At 43.2% G+C, this 17,533-nt stretch overlaps 1 protein-coding gene across 1 annotated transcript in view; it reads left to right on the top strand.

The window, feature by feature from the left end:
* LOC110199912 (aryl hydrocarbon receptor-like) overlaps nt 1–17,533 on the top strand; it is a 64,226-nt gene that overhangs the window by 35,032 nt on the left and 11,661 nt on the right. Inside the window, exons 5-7 of the mRNA XM_078155419.1 lie at nt 5,371–5,460; nt 12,424–12,547; nt 16,422–16,549. Of these exons, the coding sequence (XP_078011545.1) occupies nt 5,371–5,460; nt 12,424–12,547; nt 16,422–16,549 (342 nt within the window). The remainder of the gene's footprint in view (nt 1–5,370; nt 5,461–12,423; nt 12,548–16,421; nt 16,550–17,533) is intronic.

Genomic DNA, 17,533 nt, shown 5'->3' on the forward strand with positions numbered 1-17,533 from the left:
GTATTGTTTATATTACAAGTGATAGAACTATGAACTTTGGGTTCTTCAACTTCAGTTAGAGATGAATTAACAAATATAAGGAAGTTCTGCAGAGACTAAGTGCAGGGGTCAGAAGCTATGGACCAAAGATACAGTAGCCTCAGTCTGAAGAGAGAAATTGGTGATGAAGACTGCCCCTGATGCTTGAAAGGAATGTAATATAAAAAAGCATCAGAAGATAAGAGAGACCTCTTCTGATTGAATCAGCTGAGAACACTGACTGAAACTAGATAGGCTTAGCTGCTTCTTCTCTTATTGGTGGAGAGCTTTATAGCAGCTGAAAGTTGATTGGAAGAAATCAGAATCTGGCTGCTGGGGGAAACATTGCTGGACATACTGCCTTTTATTACCATCTACATCTTGAGAGATGGGAAACCTCTCATGAGCTTGACAGTATTGGACTGCCCAGAATGAGACATCTTTAGGTTGAGAGAGAGAAACTTTGCTGAGTCCCAAGAGAATGTCTGAAGAGTTTGTAGTTCTTTGGCTTAATGGAATTGCTTTTCACTGAAATAGGTTAACACTTTCTCAGTACCCTGCTAAGAGTGGCTTTGTGCTAAAAGTGTCTGACACTGCTTTATCAATCCAAGTGTTTTAGAGAAGCAGTCTAGACCAGCAGGAGACTAAGGGCACCAAGGTCGGAAGTCCAGAATTGTGAGTTGCCACATAACAGGATTAGAAAAATCCATGGAAGATTTCAATGTATCTTCACTCTCCCCTTTGACATTCCTTTCATTGGTGGGACAATATGACCCAATTACTATTGCTTTCGTTTTCTTGTTTAGTAAATGTTTCATGATTAAGAGTCAATGTTGTCATGGTGACTAATTTTGTTTAAATAGAATGCACACTGTTAGGTGTACAGGAGCTATAGCAGTAAGAGCAGTGTATTATTCCATACTGGGGTTAAGGTTAGACAGAAGGCTAGGTCAGTAAGAGTTAAATTGTAATGCTATGGTGGCACCCAAGACTAACCTCCATTCCCTATTCCCAGACCTGTGTGTGCCAGTACAATATGGAAGAGAGACAGAGAGAGAAAGAGAGAGACAGAGACAGAGAGAGAGAGAGAGAGAGAGACAGAGAGAGACAGAGAGAGAGAAAGAGAGAGAGAGAGAGAGAGAGAAACAGAGAGAAACAGAGAGACAGAGAGAGAGAGAAGAGAGAGAAACAGAAAGACAGAGAGACAGAGAAAAACAGAGAGACAGAGAGAACCAGAGAGAGAGAGAGAGAGAATGGTGCCAGTGCTACCCATGGTTAGGGATGCCACACTTATGGGCTACTCTGCCTCTATTAGTGGGTTGATGGGCATGCCAGAGCTATATAGCTATTACAGACTTTCAAGGCATGTTTAGTCCACATTTTCTCACACTCAGACATTTTAACTTAAGACAGAATTTCCCTCAGGCTCCTCAAAATCTTTATCCCTTTTGTTTTCCCATTAAATCACTTTTTCCTTTCTTTCAAGAAATGTGTTGTTTTCTCCAATAACCTGGAGACTATAGAGGAATTCACTCCTTCCTCTATGTTTTTTCTTATGTGCCTATTACTTCACACTAGCAGAAACACAAACATGGCCATGCTCTGTAGGTCATTGAAAAAATCCCCTTTGCCTTTTGTGTCTTGCCAAAGGGAAGATCCCAGAAGGTCAACAAGAAAGCAACCAATACACATTTATGAAACACCAAATACTATACAGGAGATGCTAGGGATTTGTTGCTCACTCATTTTAGTCATGGCCAGCTCTTTGTGACCCTATTTGGGGTTTTCTTGGCAAAGACACTGGAGTGGTCTGCCATTTTATTCTCCAGCTCATTTTACACATGAGGAAACTGAGGCAAACAGCATTAAATGACTTGCCCTGGGTCATACAGTTAGTAAGTGTCTGATGCAGATTTGAACTGAAGTCTTCCTGACTCCAGACCCAGCACTCTATCCATTGTGCCACTTAGCTGCCTGGTGGTAGAGATATAAGAACATAAAAAATGACACAGTACTTAGGTCTCACAAAGAAATTACCTTCTAATAAGGGAGACAACAAGGACATAAATAAGCATATAAGTATAAATATAAGACAAATAAATACAGTCATTTGTAAGGCTAAGCAGATGGCTAACTTGCAAGGAAGACAGTTCCCCCCGCAACCCCCGCATGAGTCTGGCTTGGTTATTTGCCTTCAGTGTCTAATAAGCATTTCCTTGCCAGCTCCCAAATGCAAATAGAATCTTCTTTCAGTTCTTCTCTAATAGAAATCCATTCCCAGCTCCCTTCTATCTTTGTTTCTCTTGTTTCTTCTCCCTGCTTGTTAGCTTTCTGACATCTATCTCTATCTGCATTTCAACTCTTTCAGCCTTTTTTTTTCTTTCCCCTAAAGGGTGAATGAGACAAAAAAGGAGAGGTGAAAATCACTGAAACTGTTCTTTGTTAAGAATTTGGATAACTACATGAGCAGAAAAGGCATTTAATAAGCACTTACTGTGGATAAGATGCTATGCCACATGATCATGAAGTGAAAACCTCCTTGGCCTTCAGGAGCTTATATTCTAGGTGAGGGGGAAGGATAATAAATAGGCAAATAATTACAAAACACTTTGGAGAGGAGGACAGCGCTAACAACTGGGTGGATCAGGGAGGATCCATGTGGGAGGTGGCACCTGAGATGAGGCTTGACAGATACTGGGAGTTCTTTGAGGCAGAGGGAGTGCATTCCACACATGGAGGCCAGAATGTCCAAGACACGGAGAGTCCAAAGGGAAGAAGCTGACATGATTGACTATAATGTGATTGTAGGTTTCTTTTGTCTTTACTATTTTCCTATCCATGACTGAAATGAGTGATCAGTAACTACCAAATAGGGTGATAAATAAATGTCATCTAGAAGTAACCTAAAAAGCTATGGCTTTTTGAGAGAAATACATGTGCAGGACCAGTATGGGGCCTTGCAGGGTCTTCACCTTTTCTCTGCCCCACTTGGCAGGGGACAGTCTGCTGAAGCCTGTGGACCCCTTCTCACAAGAATGCTCTTAAATGCCTTAGGTAAAATGCAGAAGAATTAAAAGGCTAATTTCTATTATAATGAAATACACTTATCCTTTTTTTTTTTTAAGTACAAGGATTCTAAGGTAAGAACCTGTTCTGTAGGGGAGATAATGTTATCCTTGCAGATCAGGAAGAGGCAGGAGGAGCCCATTAAAAAGTGCCTTAATAAAGCCAGGGTACAGGGTAGGTCAAACATAGGTTGTTTACTAACTGGCTTTGTGTGAAAATCCTAAGTGGGCGAAGGGAGAACCTGGATGATTCCTTGTACCCTAGAATATATATCCCTGGAAAATCACCTCAGCAGGAAATCACGTTTTGCATCCTTGCCACATATCACACACAGAGCCTGTGTGCCTGCTGTGTGGTTAAGTAAACAGAGTAGCTGCATGCCATGTATATATTCCTAGAGCAATCTGGACACATCCCAGGACAGCAAGTGCCCCAAGATCCCAGAGTGGCAGGAGACCATCAATCATTATTTCATGTTTTGGCTTGGAGCCTGAGAAAATGCTTCCAAGTACAAATGTCCCTCCTCTCAGAAAGGAAAGAAAAAGCTCATGGTGCCTGAGATCAGTATTCCAAAAAGTAAAAGAGACACTTAGAAACTTAAGGGAAAGCAGTGGTTTAGAGAAGGAAGAGATAGAACGATCTGAACCATGTCACCACATTGCAGAAAGTTAGTCCTAAAACCATAGCCCTTGAATTCACAATGATGACCACGCATCAGAGGCTGCCGAATCACCTCCTCTGAGCCTTACAAGGACCCTAAAGGTAGCAATGATGGCTATTGTTATCCCCATTGTTCCAGAGGAGGAAACTACCCAAGAACCCCAGCTGCCCTTGGCCACCCAGCTGTACATTAAAAAGGCTCACTTCCCTTTCTCTCTCTTTGTTGTCTTCAAAGACAGCGTAGCCAATGATAGGAGAAAAATAGGCCAGCCTTTAGACACAAGTCAAGAAGCCCTTCTTCTTCTGGGTTTCGTATGCTAGCCTTATGTTGGTCCAGCTGGACAGATGGACTGGTGATTGACTGAATGAAGTGTGAAATCAGATGGGTTTTTGTTCTTCTAAGATCTGTGAAACACCTTAGGGAATCATCTGGTATAATTCTCACATTCAATAGATGAGACTCTAAAAAGTGCAGTGTTTTGTGTATATTAAGGTCTTAAGAAATGCCTCATTCATTCATTCGTTCATAGAAGTGAAGGGACTTCTTCCTAAGTTACTCTAACATGTCCAGAACTGTATCATCTGAGGGAATGTTTGTAAAGCACTTAGCACAATGTCTGGCACACAGTAGGTATTTAATAAATGCTCGTTTCCTTTCTTCCTTCCTTTGACTACCATATCACACTGCTGACTCATCCTGAATTTTCAGTCCATTAAAATTCCCAGATTTTTCTAGCCTGTGGATCACCCATCCTTCATCTGTATTGTCGACTATTTAAGCCAAAGTAGAAAACTTTACATTAGCTAATACTGATTTAAAAAACCCAAACAAACAGTTAATATTTGCAAAGCACTTAGCAAACTTTAAGGTACTATGTAAATGCTAGCTATCATAATCATCATCATCATCATCATCATTGCTATTATGGTTGTTGATAAATATCCATTGGCTCAAATGGAATTGCAAGCAGGACTCCCCTTAATAAATTTGCTCATAGTTTTTCTTTTACCTCTAACGTATATTTCAATATTTCAACAGACACTATGATCTCACCCCTTTGAATACTCTTTCTATCAGGGCAAATTTTGACTCATCCACATTTTCTCAATGTATGCAATCTGTCTCCCTGTTCTCATACCAATTCTCTGTAGATTTTCTCCCCAATATGCTGGAAGCCTCCCTGCAATGTCTGGGTGATGCCATGGGGAAGGGCACTGAACTCGGAAGGATTTGGGAGCTCTGGGTTGGAAGCCTGACTCTGATGCTAAGTTAATGGGAGGCCTTGAGAATTTTACTTCATTTTACCTCTGGTTGCCAGGCATTTCATCTTTAATTCAGGGGACAGACTAGATGATTCCTTTCAGTTCTAAAATTCGATGATTCTTTGGAATTATAGCCAGAGAAAGCATGGGAAAAGCCACACTGCCTCTATCAACCAAGAAAATGTTGTTAGCTTCTTGAGGGATGGAACTATTTCTTTCCTGTCTTGGTATCCCCAGGGACTAGCACAATGCTGGCAAACAGTAGGTGCTTAATAAATGCTTGTTGTTTGATTGTATGACTCCAGAGATAAGAGGAAGAGAGAAAAGCTGATCCTGACTTCATCTCTTCTTTCTCTCCTTCAGGCCCTGAATGGTTTTGTGCTGGTGGTTACCTCTGACGGGTTAATTTTTTACTCCTCTCATACTATTCAGGACTACCTGGGATTCCATCAGGTTAGTATGCCTCTTATTGAAACCTTGGTACAAGCTTCAGTTGTATTTCTCCCTTGGTGCCTGGCATTCTGGGTGGTCAGATACCCTGTGACACTTTTGTTCAGTCATATCCAACTCCTTTGTGACACCGTTTGGTGTTTTTTTTGGCTAGGCAATGGGGTTAAGTGACTTGCCCAGGGTCACACAGCTAGTAAGTGTTATGTGTCTGAGGCTGGATTTGAACTCAGGTCCTCCTGAATCCAGGGCCAGTGCTGTATCCACTGTGCCACCTAGTTGCCCGCATTTGGTGTTTTCTTGGCAAAGGCACTGGAATGGTTTTGCTATTTCCTTCTCTAGCTCATTTTACAGATGAGGAAACTGAGACAAATAGTGTTAAGTGGCTTGCCCAGGGTCACAGCTAGTAAGTGTCTGAGGCCAGATTTGAACTCAGGAAGAGGAGTCCGCCTGATTCCCAGCCAAGTGCTCTATCCACTGGGCCACCTTGCTGCTTTACCCTGTGACATATGAAATATGTATTCCTATTTTGTATTCCCAATTTCTTCCCAATTTGTATTTCGTCCTGAGAGAAGCTAAGAGGCGTAGGCCCCACAGGCCCTGCTGGGATTCAAGGCATTCGGTGTTGTACAGGTCATGAGTGGACCCATTGCACCATGTACCTATTAAGTATTCATCAAAACAATATTCTTTAGCGAGGATGACAAACAATAGCATATTTAAGGAATGGCCTTGTCAACACCAACCTAAGTGCAACAGTGTGCAACAGGAGGAAGTAGAAACTGGTCCTCTGCAAAATAGAATCAGAGTAGCAGGAGAGCAGAGTGCTGAGCTGCACTGGGCAATCACGCCGATTGGCCCCCTTAATTCTATCACTGACTGATCGCCTCAGGACTTTTCCTTCTCTCTTCTGGGAAGTTTCATTAAAGGATCTGGAATTCTATTCTTTTTTAAGCTCTGAGCCTTCCTTCCAGAGACAGTGTGACTTGCAAAAAACGTTGGTGTTTGAACCAACTCTTCCTTTTCTCTGGAGATGCCTGGCCTCTCAATTTCTTCTTCCCTACTGCATTTCCAAAAATATATCCAGACTACTAAAGGCCTGAGGTTAACACAATCTATAAAGACAAAGTCCATTTATCTTTCTTTATTTTAAATGTTTACTTTGTCTTTATGAATTGTGTTAACCTCAGGCCTTTACTAGTCCCAGCCTTACTACTAGAGTCCTGGCCTCTTTCTTTTTGGCAAATGGCTTTGCCCATGCTTCCATCCCCTTTTCCATGTGGTTGCCTGCAGCCTCCCCTTCTCCAGCTGTGTGTAGCTCATGGCTTGCATGTGTCTGATTAGGATCTGGATTCCTTTTGGAGTCTGACCTTGGCCTGGACTGACAAAATTGACTTTGAAGGTCACCCTGATGACATGGCCCTTTGGTGTTCAACTTATGGTACTGTTCCCTTTCTAGGTCAGAGCTTGGTCATGCCTTGCAAATGGATCACTTCCATGATCATGTTTTTATAGTTAGTTTGGAATCTCACCTATCAGTCCCCTTTCTGTGATTGGGTATTGGGCTTTTGAAGACCACTCCTTTACACTGGCATCATCAAACTGGGCTGAAATGGCATGTGAAATGGCACACCAGTCAGGACACATCTTTGGATCATTGGCATTTTCCCTAGCAGCTGCTTCATCACCATCCACACCCCCCATATACTCAAGGCAGACAAAACTGTGGACCCTTCAGAGACCATTCTCCAAGGGAAGTAAAAAATGGGGTATACACTCTTGGTTTCCTGCTACAGAAGGTAGCTTCCCAGGATTCCCAGAAGGGAGAGTTCCTTGACACCATCTTCTTAGTTAGTTACCATTGGGTGAGATCATTCAGGGAGGGTCTGAAAGTCACTGAGGGCATGCTGCTCAAGGACACCCAGGAAGCCTTTGGTTGGCCTGATAGGAAGAAGAGAGAGGAGATCTGTCTTCCTGGGATTTGTCAAGGGGGTGACAGAGAGCCCACTTGAGCTGGTCAAACCTGATGACAGTTACTTGATGATTCATGTGGAAATGATCTGTCTAGAAGGAGCCTTAAAGTATGTCTTGGGCTTATTAAATTCTGGAGAAGAAACTAAAAAGCTTGGGATTCATGAGTGACATTTTCATCTGCACTACTGGTCAAAGGCAGAGGCTTTAAAAGAGGTAGATTTGGGATGCAAACAGCTGGTTAAGACAATGGATTCGCAGAGTGGGATTTAGATTTCTGGGCCACAGTTCAAACTATTGGAATGATGGACTTCTGTCTGGGGACACAGTTCACCTAACAAGAGGCAGCAAAAAATAATTTTCTACTTAATATTATTTTATTTTTTCCAATACTTGATAGTTTTAAACATTCACTTTTATAAGATTTAGAATTCCAATTTTTTCTCCCTTCCCTCCCCTCCCAAGACAGCTAGCCGTCTGATATAGGCTTTACATATACAATCATATTAAACATACTTCCACATTAGTCGTGTTGTGAAAGAAGAATCAGAACAAAAGGGAAAAGCCACAAGAAAGGAAAAAAAAAAACAAACAGAAAAAGAGGGAGAAAATAGTCTGCTTCAATCTGAATTCAGACTCCATAATTCTTTCTGTGGGTGTAGATAGCATTTTCCACCATGAGTCTTTTGGAATTGTCTTAGACCATTGTACTGCTGAGAAGAGCTAAGTTATTCATAGCTGATCATTGCATAATGTTGATGTTACTGTATACAATGTTTTCCTGGTTCCGTTAATTTCACTCAGCATTGGTTCATGTAAGTTTTTTAGGTTTTTCTGAAATCCATCTGCTCATCATTTCTTACGGAATAATAGTATTCCATTATGTTCATATACCACAATTTGTTCAGCCATTCCCCAAATGATGGGCATCTTCTCAATTTCCAATTCTTTGCTACCTCAAAAAGAGCTGTTATAAATATTGTTGTACAAGTGGGTCCTTTTCCCTTTTCTATGATCTCTTTGGGATACAGACCTACTAGTGGTATTGGTGGGTCAAAGAGTAGGTACAGTTTTTTAGCCCTTTGGGCATAGTTCCAAATTGCTTTCCAGAGTTCACAACTCCACCAACAAGGCACTAGTGTTTCGGTTTTCCCACATCTTCTCTGACATTTATCATTTCCATTTTCAGCAAAAAAAATATTAACCTGAATTGCTATGAGTTAGGTCAAGGGGGCTTTAAACTGAAAATAGAGGCTAGAGGGAGAAAACTGCCCACCTAGATCTGCCTAGTGAGATGCCATGGAGAACAGAAGGCACAACAGAGGAAAAGGAATATCAGTAAGAGGTCCAACGGTTTCCAGGAGAGCAGATCAATGGTAAGAGGAAGCAAGGAAAACCTGTAGGCCCGGGTGTCCCTGAATATATGTACAAAGTACAGGTAATCAGCAAAATGAATTAGAAACCCCAGCAGAAAGAGAACACTTAGATTCCAGGCTACCCCCTCATCCTCACCCAAATCTGGAAATATACACCTTAGGTTTGCTCAAGGGCTGGGAGAGAGACATCATCACTTGCCCCAGTCATGGCTCAACCTTGTATGGCTAAGTACTGTGGAGAAGGAAGCAGCTCACACTGGGATGGAATTCAGTGGTCCCAACCCCTTGACCTTCTAGATCCTACCATGATCACCCCTTCTTAAAAGGGGTGGGCCCATGCCTAGTCACACACATTGAATGAGCAGAAATCACCAACTCCAATACTTCTGGTAAAATGGAGGGACTGTGGACTTGATCATCTCCCCTGCCTTCCACTGTGCTCTCCAGATGCCTGGCCAATGTTATCTGCTTTGTCACTACATACTAAGGCCCAATGGCCTTTGTGTCTGAACTCTCCTATATGGGCTCTATTCCATATTAATATTTGAATTGCTTAGAGGCAGAGACTGTCTCCCTTGACTATCTGTATGCCTAGCCCTTAGCATAGCCTTCATAATACCAAATCCCTGGAGGAAAATTGAGCATGTCAGTTAAACGACTGTGTGTGACCAAATTCAGGCTATTAGGAAATGTCCAGATGACCGACTGGCTTTCAGCTTTCTTTTGGGTATTTGGCCACACACAGGCATGGCCTCAGTATTGTTCTTTCTTCTGTCTAGACCTGAGCACCTGAACTCTTCCCTAGGAAAACAGTGACCTACATTGCTTCTGTGGCAAAGTTGTTGGGTAGAGACAATCCACATATACAGAAATGGAAAGTTTCCAAATAAAGTCAAACAAAACTGTTCTTTAAACAAGCATTCCCACCTTCCCTTCCCTATTCCCAGCATCCTGACAGATTGATTTTAACAGAACTTGGACCCCTCTATTAGAGACAATATGTTGCAATATGTATGCTGTGCTGGGCAGTAGGAAGATCTGGGTTCAAATCCATTGCCAAAAGAGTCACACAGGAACATCTCAAAAAGTTACTGTGTGATCCTGAGCAGGCTACTTGACCTCCATGTGCAATCATTTCCAAATCTATAAAATGGGAGTGATAATTCTTGTGGCACTTGTCTCCCAGGGTTAATCAAATGAATGTAAAGCACTTTGGCAAAGCTCCCAGTGCTTTCTCAATGACCCCTTCAGGAAGGCTATATTGAGCTCCTCAATGACCCCTTCAGGAAGGCTATATTGAGTGCTACTTTAACAAACTGTGCTAAATGCTATGGATTCCAAGACCATGAATTAGGACTGACTTTCTAGGAGCTGATCTACTTCCAGAGCAGAAGTTCTGAATCAGGGGTCTGGTGGTGCATGGAGAGATTTAAGGGGCTCCTTGAACTTGAATGGAAAAATATTGTGATAATTATTTCAGTACATCTGATTTCCCTTTTAATGTCTTTTTTTTTTTTTGCTTTTAAAAACAGTATTCCCAGAAGGTAATCCATAAACTCCACCAGCAGCCTGCAATGGGGAGGGCAATTGCTCCCCCTGTAAAGGTTAAAACCATGTGATCTGGGGGCATGCCACGTTTACAAAATGTGTGTGTGTGTGTTCAGAAAAGACTTCTACAAGGAGGTAGCATCCAAGCTGAGTCTTGAAGGAAGCAAGCTTCCAAGAGGCAGAGAGGCAGAGGGGGCATTCCCAGGATGAAGGACGATTTGTAGGAGACACTAAGGAATAGGCGGGGCAGGGGGTGAGGAGGCAGAGTTCTGGTGATAGAAAGTGGTCAGTTGTACTAGAACTTTGAGTAAAGAGGAATCGTGAACATGAAGGGAGTCTAGAGATGCCATCTGGAATTCAGCTGTGGGGGGCTCTGAATTCCAAGCTGAGCCTGTAGTTGACCCTAGTAGCAATAGAGATTTAATGAAGAAGCTTCCCATGCTTCGACCGAGGTTTTAGGGAGACTATTTTGGGAGCTGCGGGAAGGATGGATCGCAGAGGGTAGAATCTTATCTACATATGGGTCCCATCTCCCCTCGATCCTCTGTCTCCCTCCCAAGCTCTCTTAGGGCAAGTGATTTTTCATCTTTGTATGACCAGCACCTTGATCCATTCTTCGAGCTCAGAAGCGTTAAATGAGTCTGCTGAATGGATGAGTACTGCAGAACACAGATCCCTTAACCAAGCAGAAGTTGATGTTAACTACTGTTTATCAACCATCTCTTTAGCTTGTCCAAATCTCCCATCAGCACTTTCATGGAAGGCATTAAATAAGGGCTGACTTTATTTGACGATTCTCTCATTTGTCCCTGACTACAATCCTGTAGGTTATTATAGGGATTGCATTCCCATTTCATAAACAAGGAAACTGAGGCACAGAAGGTTAAGTGTCATGCACATGATCACATAGCTAGTAAGTGGGTGAGGTGAGACTCCAAATCAAGCTTCCTGACTCCAGAGTTTTTGAATTTGAATCCTGCTATCCAGAAAATGACTAGATTTATATTCAAACAACTCCATAGAAGAGACCTCATTTTTTATACTATAAGAAAGAAAACTGTTCCTCATATTGATCCTTTCATGAGTGAGTATATAATCCTACTAAGCTAACTTCTGAGTGTGCGTGTGTGTGTGTGTGTGTGTGTGTGTGTGCGTGCTTAAAGTCTGGAGTTCCAGGGTTTTTTTTTTTCAATATACATAGTCTGGAACTCTTCAAAGTGTGCTTTGTGTTCTAAGATGGGGGCTAGTTAATCTCTCCCATTTGAAGTTGACCTCCCTTAACTCCTCTTCATTTTTGAAAGCAACTGGGTTGAATTATCTGTTCTCTTTTGACGTGTTTACAAAGCCATCCTCCACATTGAGCTGCCTCCAAATAATCCCTCTGAATTAGAACATGCCATGCACTGCTTTCATCACATAGCTGCTCAAACGTCCAGCTGTCCACAGATGATCCCTCCTGATGAGGGGTCTTCTTCCTTTTTAATAAAAGAATAGAAACTGAGAGATCAAAGGCATAGGAATGGTCTGTGAATTCTGGTTAAATGTCTGCAAGATGGCCCTTGGGCATCTCAAACCCTATTTACATTTCATAAGCCAAGAGCTTCCTGGAGGATTTGGGGGCTTGTGACTCTCCATTGAAGAAGGTGGGACAGCTAGAAGGAATGCTAGACCCTCCCCCCACCCTGTCTATCAGAAACAAAGCCTGTTGGCCAGACAGCTGGACTAGGTGAGGGCTGGGGTCTCCAGGTGATCCACTGGACACTTGCCAAGCCCACTCCCTCCACATTACAGATGAAGGAATAGACCAGGACAGGATGGCAAAGATAGTGAACAGGGCCCATGTTTCTTGATGCTTGGGATCTTCTCCTTGGAATGCCTGGAAAGTTATATACCTCCAAATCACTCAACTTCCGAAGCTGGTGTGAAGGTTATTAGGGGTGGTTTGGAGGCTTTGGGTGGGGAATATTTCATGTACAAATTCAACAAATGAATGTCAGCCTGCCCACCCCAATGACTTTGCTCAAGACTTGGCGGACACATTTTGACACCAGTGTGCATTTGTTTTCCTCGCCAGACAGATGTTTTACATCAAAGTGTCTTTGAGTTGATCCACACAGAAGACCAACCAGAATTCAGGCGCAATCTTCACTGGAGGCTACCATCAACTCCCCAACCTGGAAGTGATCAGGCATGCTCTGGTAGGTGCAAGGGCAGCTGCACTAACTGGGTGAACACCTTCTTTGGAGGTCATCTGTCCATTGGGTTGGGATACATGAGGCCCTGGAATGCCATTCCCTCACAGACAATGACATCCAAAGCTGGAGGGGACTTTGGGGTCATTTAGTGCTGCCCCCTCATTTTACACATGCCTTGCCTCTGATACCACCTTCAATTTACCCTATGTCTCCCCTATTAGACTGGGAGCTCTTTGAGGGAAGAGACTTGTCTTTTGACTTTCTTTGTTTTCCCAATGTTTATGACAGGGCCTGGCACACAGTAGGTGCTTAATAAATGTTTATCGACTGACATAGACATTGGCTATTTCTGCCACTCGTTGAACGTCTGTTTCTTAAAGGGCCAATGAAAAGAGAAACTTGGTCAGTGTAGGTGTAGATGATCTGATTTTTCTAAGGATTTATAAAGTTTGCCAAGCACTTTGTCTACATTCTCTTACTTCCTCCCCCAAACAGCCCCATGAGTAAAGTATTAAAACTGATTACCTCTGCTTACTTTAATTTCCCACTGGATCCCTGACCTCCTCAATGGTGGCAGGCCCTCCATGTAGGGCCGATCCCAGATTAGGAGGCATTGGGGCATTGGGGAGAGCTCTGGATTTGGGCTCTGGTTCATCTCTAAGTTCTGCTGCTTACTACCTGTGAGATGGTGAGCCAGTCATTTCACTTCCATGGCCTCAGTTTCTTTATCAGTAACAAAATGAAGCAGTTGGACTAGATGACTTCTGACATCCCTGACAGCTCCGTATCTATGGTCTTATCATATAGTGAACCTTTCCATCCTGTTATGTCTTATCCCCATGTTCCTTCAAATACTCTGTAGAGGAGCCAATCCTTCTACAGATGGGAAAACTGGGGCTTAGAAAGTGGAAGTAACCTGCCCAAGCATTACTTCTCTGTTTAAGCCACCTGACTCCAGGACCTAAGCTTTATTCCAGAAGGATGTAACTGCAATTCTTAGGGCACATTCAGTAGCAGTACTGTCCTATAGGTTTTATGCCCACTTAGCTGAAATGATGATCTGCCAGTGAAATAAAAGATACTGACCAATCCAACAAGCATTTGCTAAGTGCCTACTGTGTTCACATCATTGTGCTAGACCTTGAGGACCCAGAGATAAAATGAAGTCAGTCTCTGCCCTTGAGAACTTTACAGTCTCCTGCATTTGAAACACACCACATCAAAAGATAAGTATTCCACGTGATAATTTGGGGAAGGGAGAGAACAAGTGACTGGTGGCATCAAGGAAGGCTTTCTGGGGGAGGAAGCACAAGAACTAAGCCTTGATGGTGATGGTGGAGGTAAGGAGAGAAAATATACATGGCACAGGGGAATGGTGTGTAAAAAGGCATGGAGGGAGGGGACCAAATAACAAGGTTAGAGACCATAAAATGGGGCAGTTTGTCTTGAATGTAGAGTGTGTGGACACACACGTTACGTTTAATAAGTCTGCAAAAGTAGGTTAGAGCAAGTTTGTAGAAACTTTATTAGGCCAAGCTGGGACATTTGTATTTTCTCCTAAGAAGCAATAGGAAGCCACTGAAGGCTCTTGAGCAGGAGAATGACATGATCAGAGTCAGGCATTAGAAGAATTACTTTGGCACCTGTGAGCAGGACAGATTTGGGAAGGGAGAAACTGGAAGCATAGAACGTGTACCCTGTGCTATGTCTATCTGTTAAAATTGCACTCAGCATTTTCTGCTCACCAGCCTTGGACACATGGATGACTGTGACTCAGAGGATGTTAGTGCTGGAAAAGACCCAGAGACCATTTCATCCAACTACTCTCTTACCAGTGCTGAGTCATGGAGCCGAGTCTGGGGAAGAAGGCTGGGGCTTATTGAGGAAGTGTCAAGGTGTGTGTGTGTGTGTGTGTGTGTGTGTGTGTGTGTGTGTGTGTGTGTATGGGGGGCACAAAATCCAAATATCACCATTTTCACCCCTAGTCTTTGTCCAAAGGATAATAGGGTGTCAGATTCAAAGCAGCTCCTAGTCCTCTGAGCTTTTGTATTTCAATGACATCCTTCAGTCCCCAAGGAAAAAAAAATCACACTGGAAATACTATGGGCTAGTAAAGGAATGGTGGGGATATCGAGTATGGTAGAAACCCCTGAGCCACGGCCTGGAGCTTCCTGGGCAAGTCCTGCCCTGCTGCCTGTTTCCTCTCAGATCTATCTGTCCCATGCTAAAAGGACTGGCTCAAAGTTGAAAAAGGAAAAAAAAAAAGACCAAGTGCTATTGGGTATCTCCAGTGCCAGAGAGCCAGTGCCCCAGATTTTTGGTTTCTAACTAGTCTGGCTTGTCATTCTGGTGTTGTATAAGCATAGCCTGGGCTCACATTCCCAGGCTGGTTCCAATTACTTGCTTGAGAGTGGCCCAGTGCATTTGGTCTTTCATGTGTAAATAAACAGTGCACTATTTGTATGTGTCTATGGTGGTGTATTGTGTATGTGGTGGGGGCTGCTTAAGTCCCTCCAGGATCCAACCTTGGGTGCATCTGCTTTCCACTGAAGCAGATGATCAGATCCTAGGTCTAGAGTTAAAAGTGGCCTTCTAGTGCAAGTCCTACCTGAACAAGCATTTTTTCCCAAATCCTAAATTAATAATCATTTATTAATTGCATATTGTGTGCTAGGTTTGGTGCTAAATTCTTAGGATATAAATGCAAACAAAAAGACAATACCTGCCCTCAAGGAGATTGCATGTTCAAACCATACCAATAAGAGGTCACCTGAGCTTTTCTAAAAGACCTACAAGGAGGGAGGGGAGCTGCTTCCTCCCCAGACAGTCCAGGCCACTTCTAGACAGGTGAGATCATTAGGAACATACCTTCCCTTTTCCCTCTCCCTCCCTCCTGGTTCTGCTCTCTGAGTCCCAGAAGAAGCCTAGGCCCTCTTCTTCATGCCAGCTGGCATGTCCTCTCTGATTCTTCCCTTCACTAGGCTAAACATCCCCACTTCCTTCAACCAGTGCTTATGTGTCAAAGACTTAATCACCTACCTTTGGGTGGAGGGTGGATAGATTGGATTCTCTCCAATTTATAAATGTCCTTCCTAAACCATAGTGCCCAGAACCAAACACAATTCTCTAGAGCACAGCAGAGCACAGTAGGGCTATCATCTCCTTATTCCTAGAAGCTACATCTCTCCTGCCCTAATGCAGCCCAAGATCATATGGAGTTTGGACTTTTATTCTATTTCTTAATTTGGTTTTTATATCACACTGCTGACTGATATATTGAGTCTGCAGTCCACCAAAGCCTCAACTTTTTCTTTAAAAAAATACATGATTTAGTTTTATATAAATTTCTACTCTGTCTCTCCTTCTTACCCCCTGATTGAACAATAAAAAGGGTGGAATCTTCACCATAAACATATATACTCCAAAAAAAACCAAATTCTGACATTGCCCAAAATGTAGATCCTGGGGCAGTTAGGTTGCACAGTGGCTAGGGCACTGGCCTTAGAATCAGGAGGACCTGAGTTCAAATCCAGCCTCAGATACTTACTAGCTGTGTGACTCTGGACAAGTCATTTCAGTCTAACTACCTCACCAAAAACAAAACAAAACAAAATGTAGGTTCCTCCCTGTACTTTAAGTTCCTCATCTTTCTGCCAAGTTTAGAGGGTTTCATCTTCATCTCTCTGGGGTCTTGGTTGGTCACTGCATTGATCAGAGTCTAAAATCTGTCCAAGTTGTTTTTTGATATTAAGTTGTTATCACTGTAGGTTTGGGGCAGGAGTCTTGGGCTACGTTGTCCTCATTATACAAATGAGAAGGTTGAATTGGATTGCCACGTATACTCTGCGGTCATTCCTATCCCTGTATTGTCATCCAGGAGAAACACTGTCCAGCCCTGGTAGCAGCGACAAGCCAGAGGAGCTTCCCCCAGAGAACTCAGCCCTCCTAGAACGGAGTTTTGTCTGCAGGTTCCGATGCCTCCTCGATAATTCATCGGGGTTCCGGGTAAGTCACAGTCCTGATGGGATCAGTGATCTAGACTGCTCAGTCAAGAATGTGTTTAATTCTAAAGCTTGATGCAAATGGAACAGAAGAGAATCCTGGAGGGTAGAGCACCAGTGTTCATGTCCCACTCTTGCTAGCTTGGCTCAGTAGCCGCACCCCCACTTCCCTCAGGACGACATTTCCCTTTGGTCCCTGAATTGTATGGAATGATCTTCTCTCTCATAACCACATGACAGGACCAAAGGATTTAGGACTGGAAGAGACCTAAGACATTTCATTGTATCTCCTAATTTTACAGAGGGGGAAATGGAGGCCCACATAGGGAAGGGACAGAAAGGTCATAGGACCAGAAGGGACCTTAGAGGCCATAATGACATTTATCTAGTGCTTTAAGGCTGGCAAAGCACTTTACAAGGTCCTTAATTTGATCTTAGCAACAATTCTGGGAGGTAGAGGTTATTATTATCCCCATTATACAGATGAGGAAACTGAAGCCAAGAAAGTTTAGGTGACTTGCCTGGAGTCACATAGCTAGTAAGTGTCTGAGGTAGGATATAAATTCAAGTCTTCCTGCCTTGAAGTCACACATTCTATACACTGAGCCATCTTGCAGTCTCGTTGGAAAGATGAGGAAACTGAGACCCAGGGTTCTTCTGGCTACCCGTGGAGTATATAGTCTGTTTGCTGCCCACTGTCCAAGCTTAATGCATCTGCCCCAAACTGCCACCTAGGGAGGGGATGGGAAAATCCAGGGGAGGTGGCAGCTCTGCCCCTTATTCCACAGGGAGGATGGAGCTGAGGGCATTGAGGTTCGGTCAGACATCTGTGCCCTCCCCAGAGACACCCACGCTCACTGCTGGCACATGTAACACGAGCATTAGCAGAATGGAGAAAATGGGTGTGAACCAAAGGCCTCAACCCACTCATTGGAATAAGAAGAAACTTTAACCTTGCAGTGATTCATTCAAATGTGATCATTTCCAA

The sequence above is a fragment of the Phascolarctos cinereus genome, unplaced genomic scaffold, assembly GCF_003287225.1.
Source record: "Phascolarctos cinereus isolate Bilbo 61053 unplaced genomic scaffold, phaCin_HiC Scaffold_5;HRSCAF=322, whole genome shotgun sequence".
NCBI classification, from domain to species: domain Eukaryota; kingdom Metazoa; phylum Chordata; class Mammalia; order Diprotodontia; family Phascolarctidae; genus Phascolarctos; species Phascolarctos cinereus.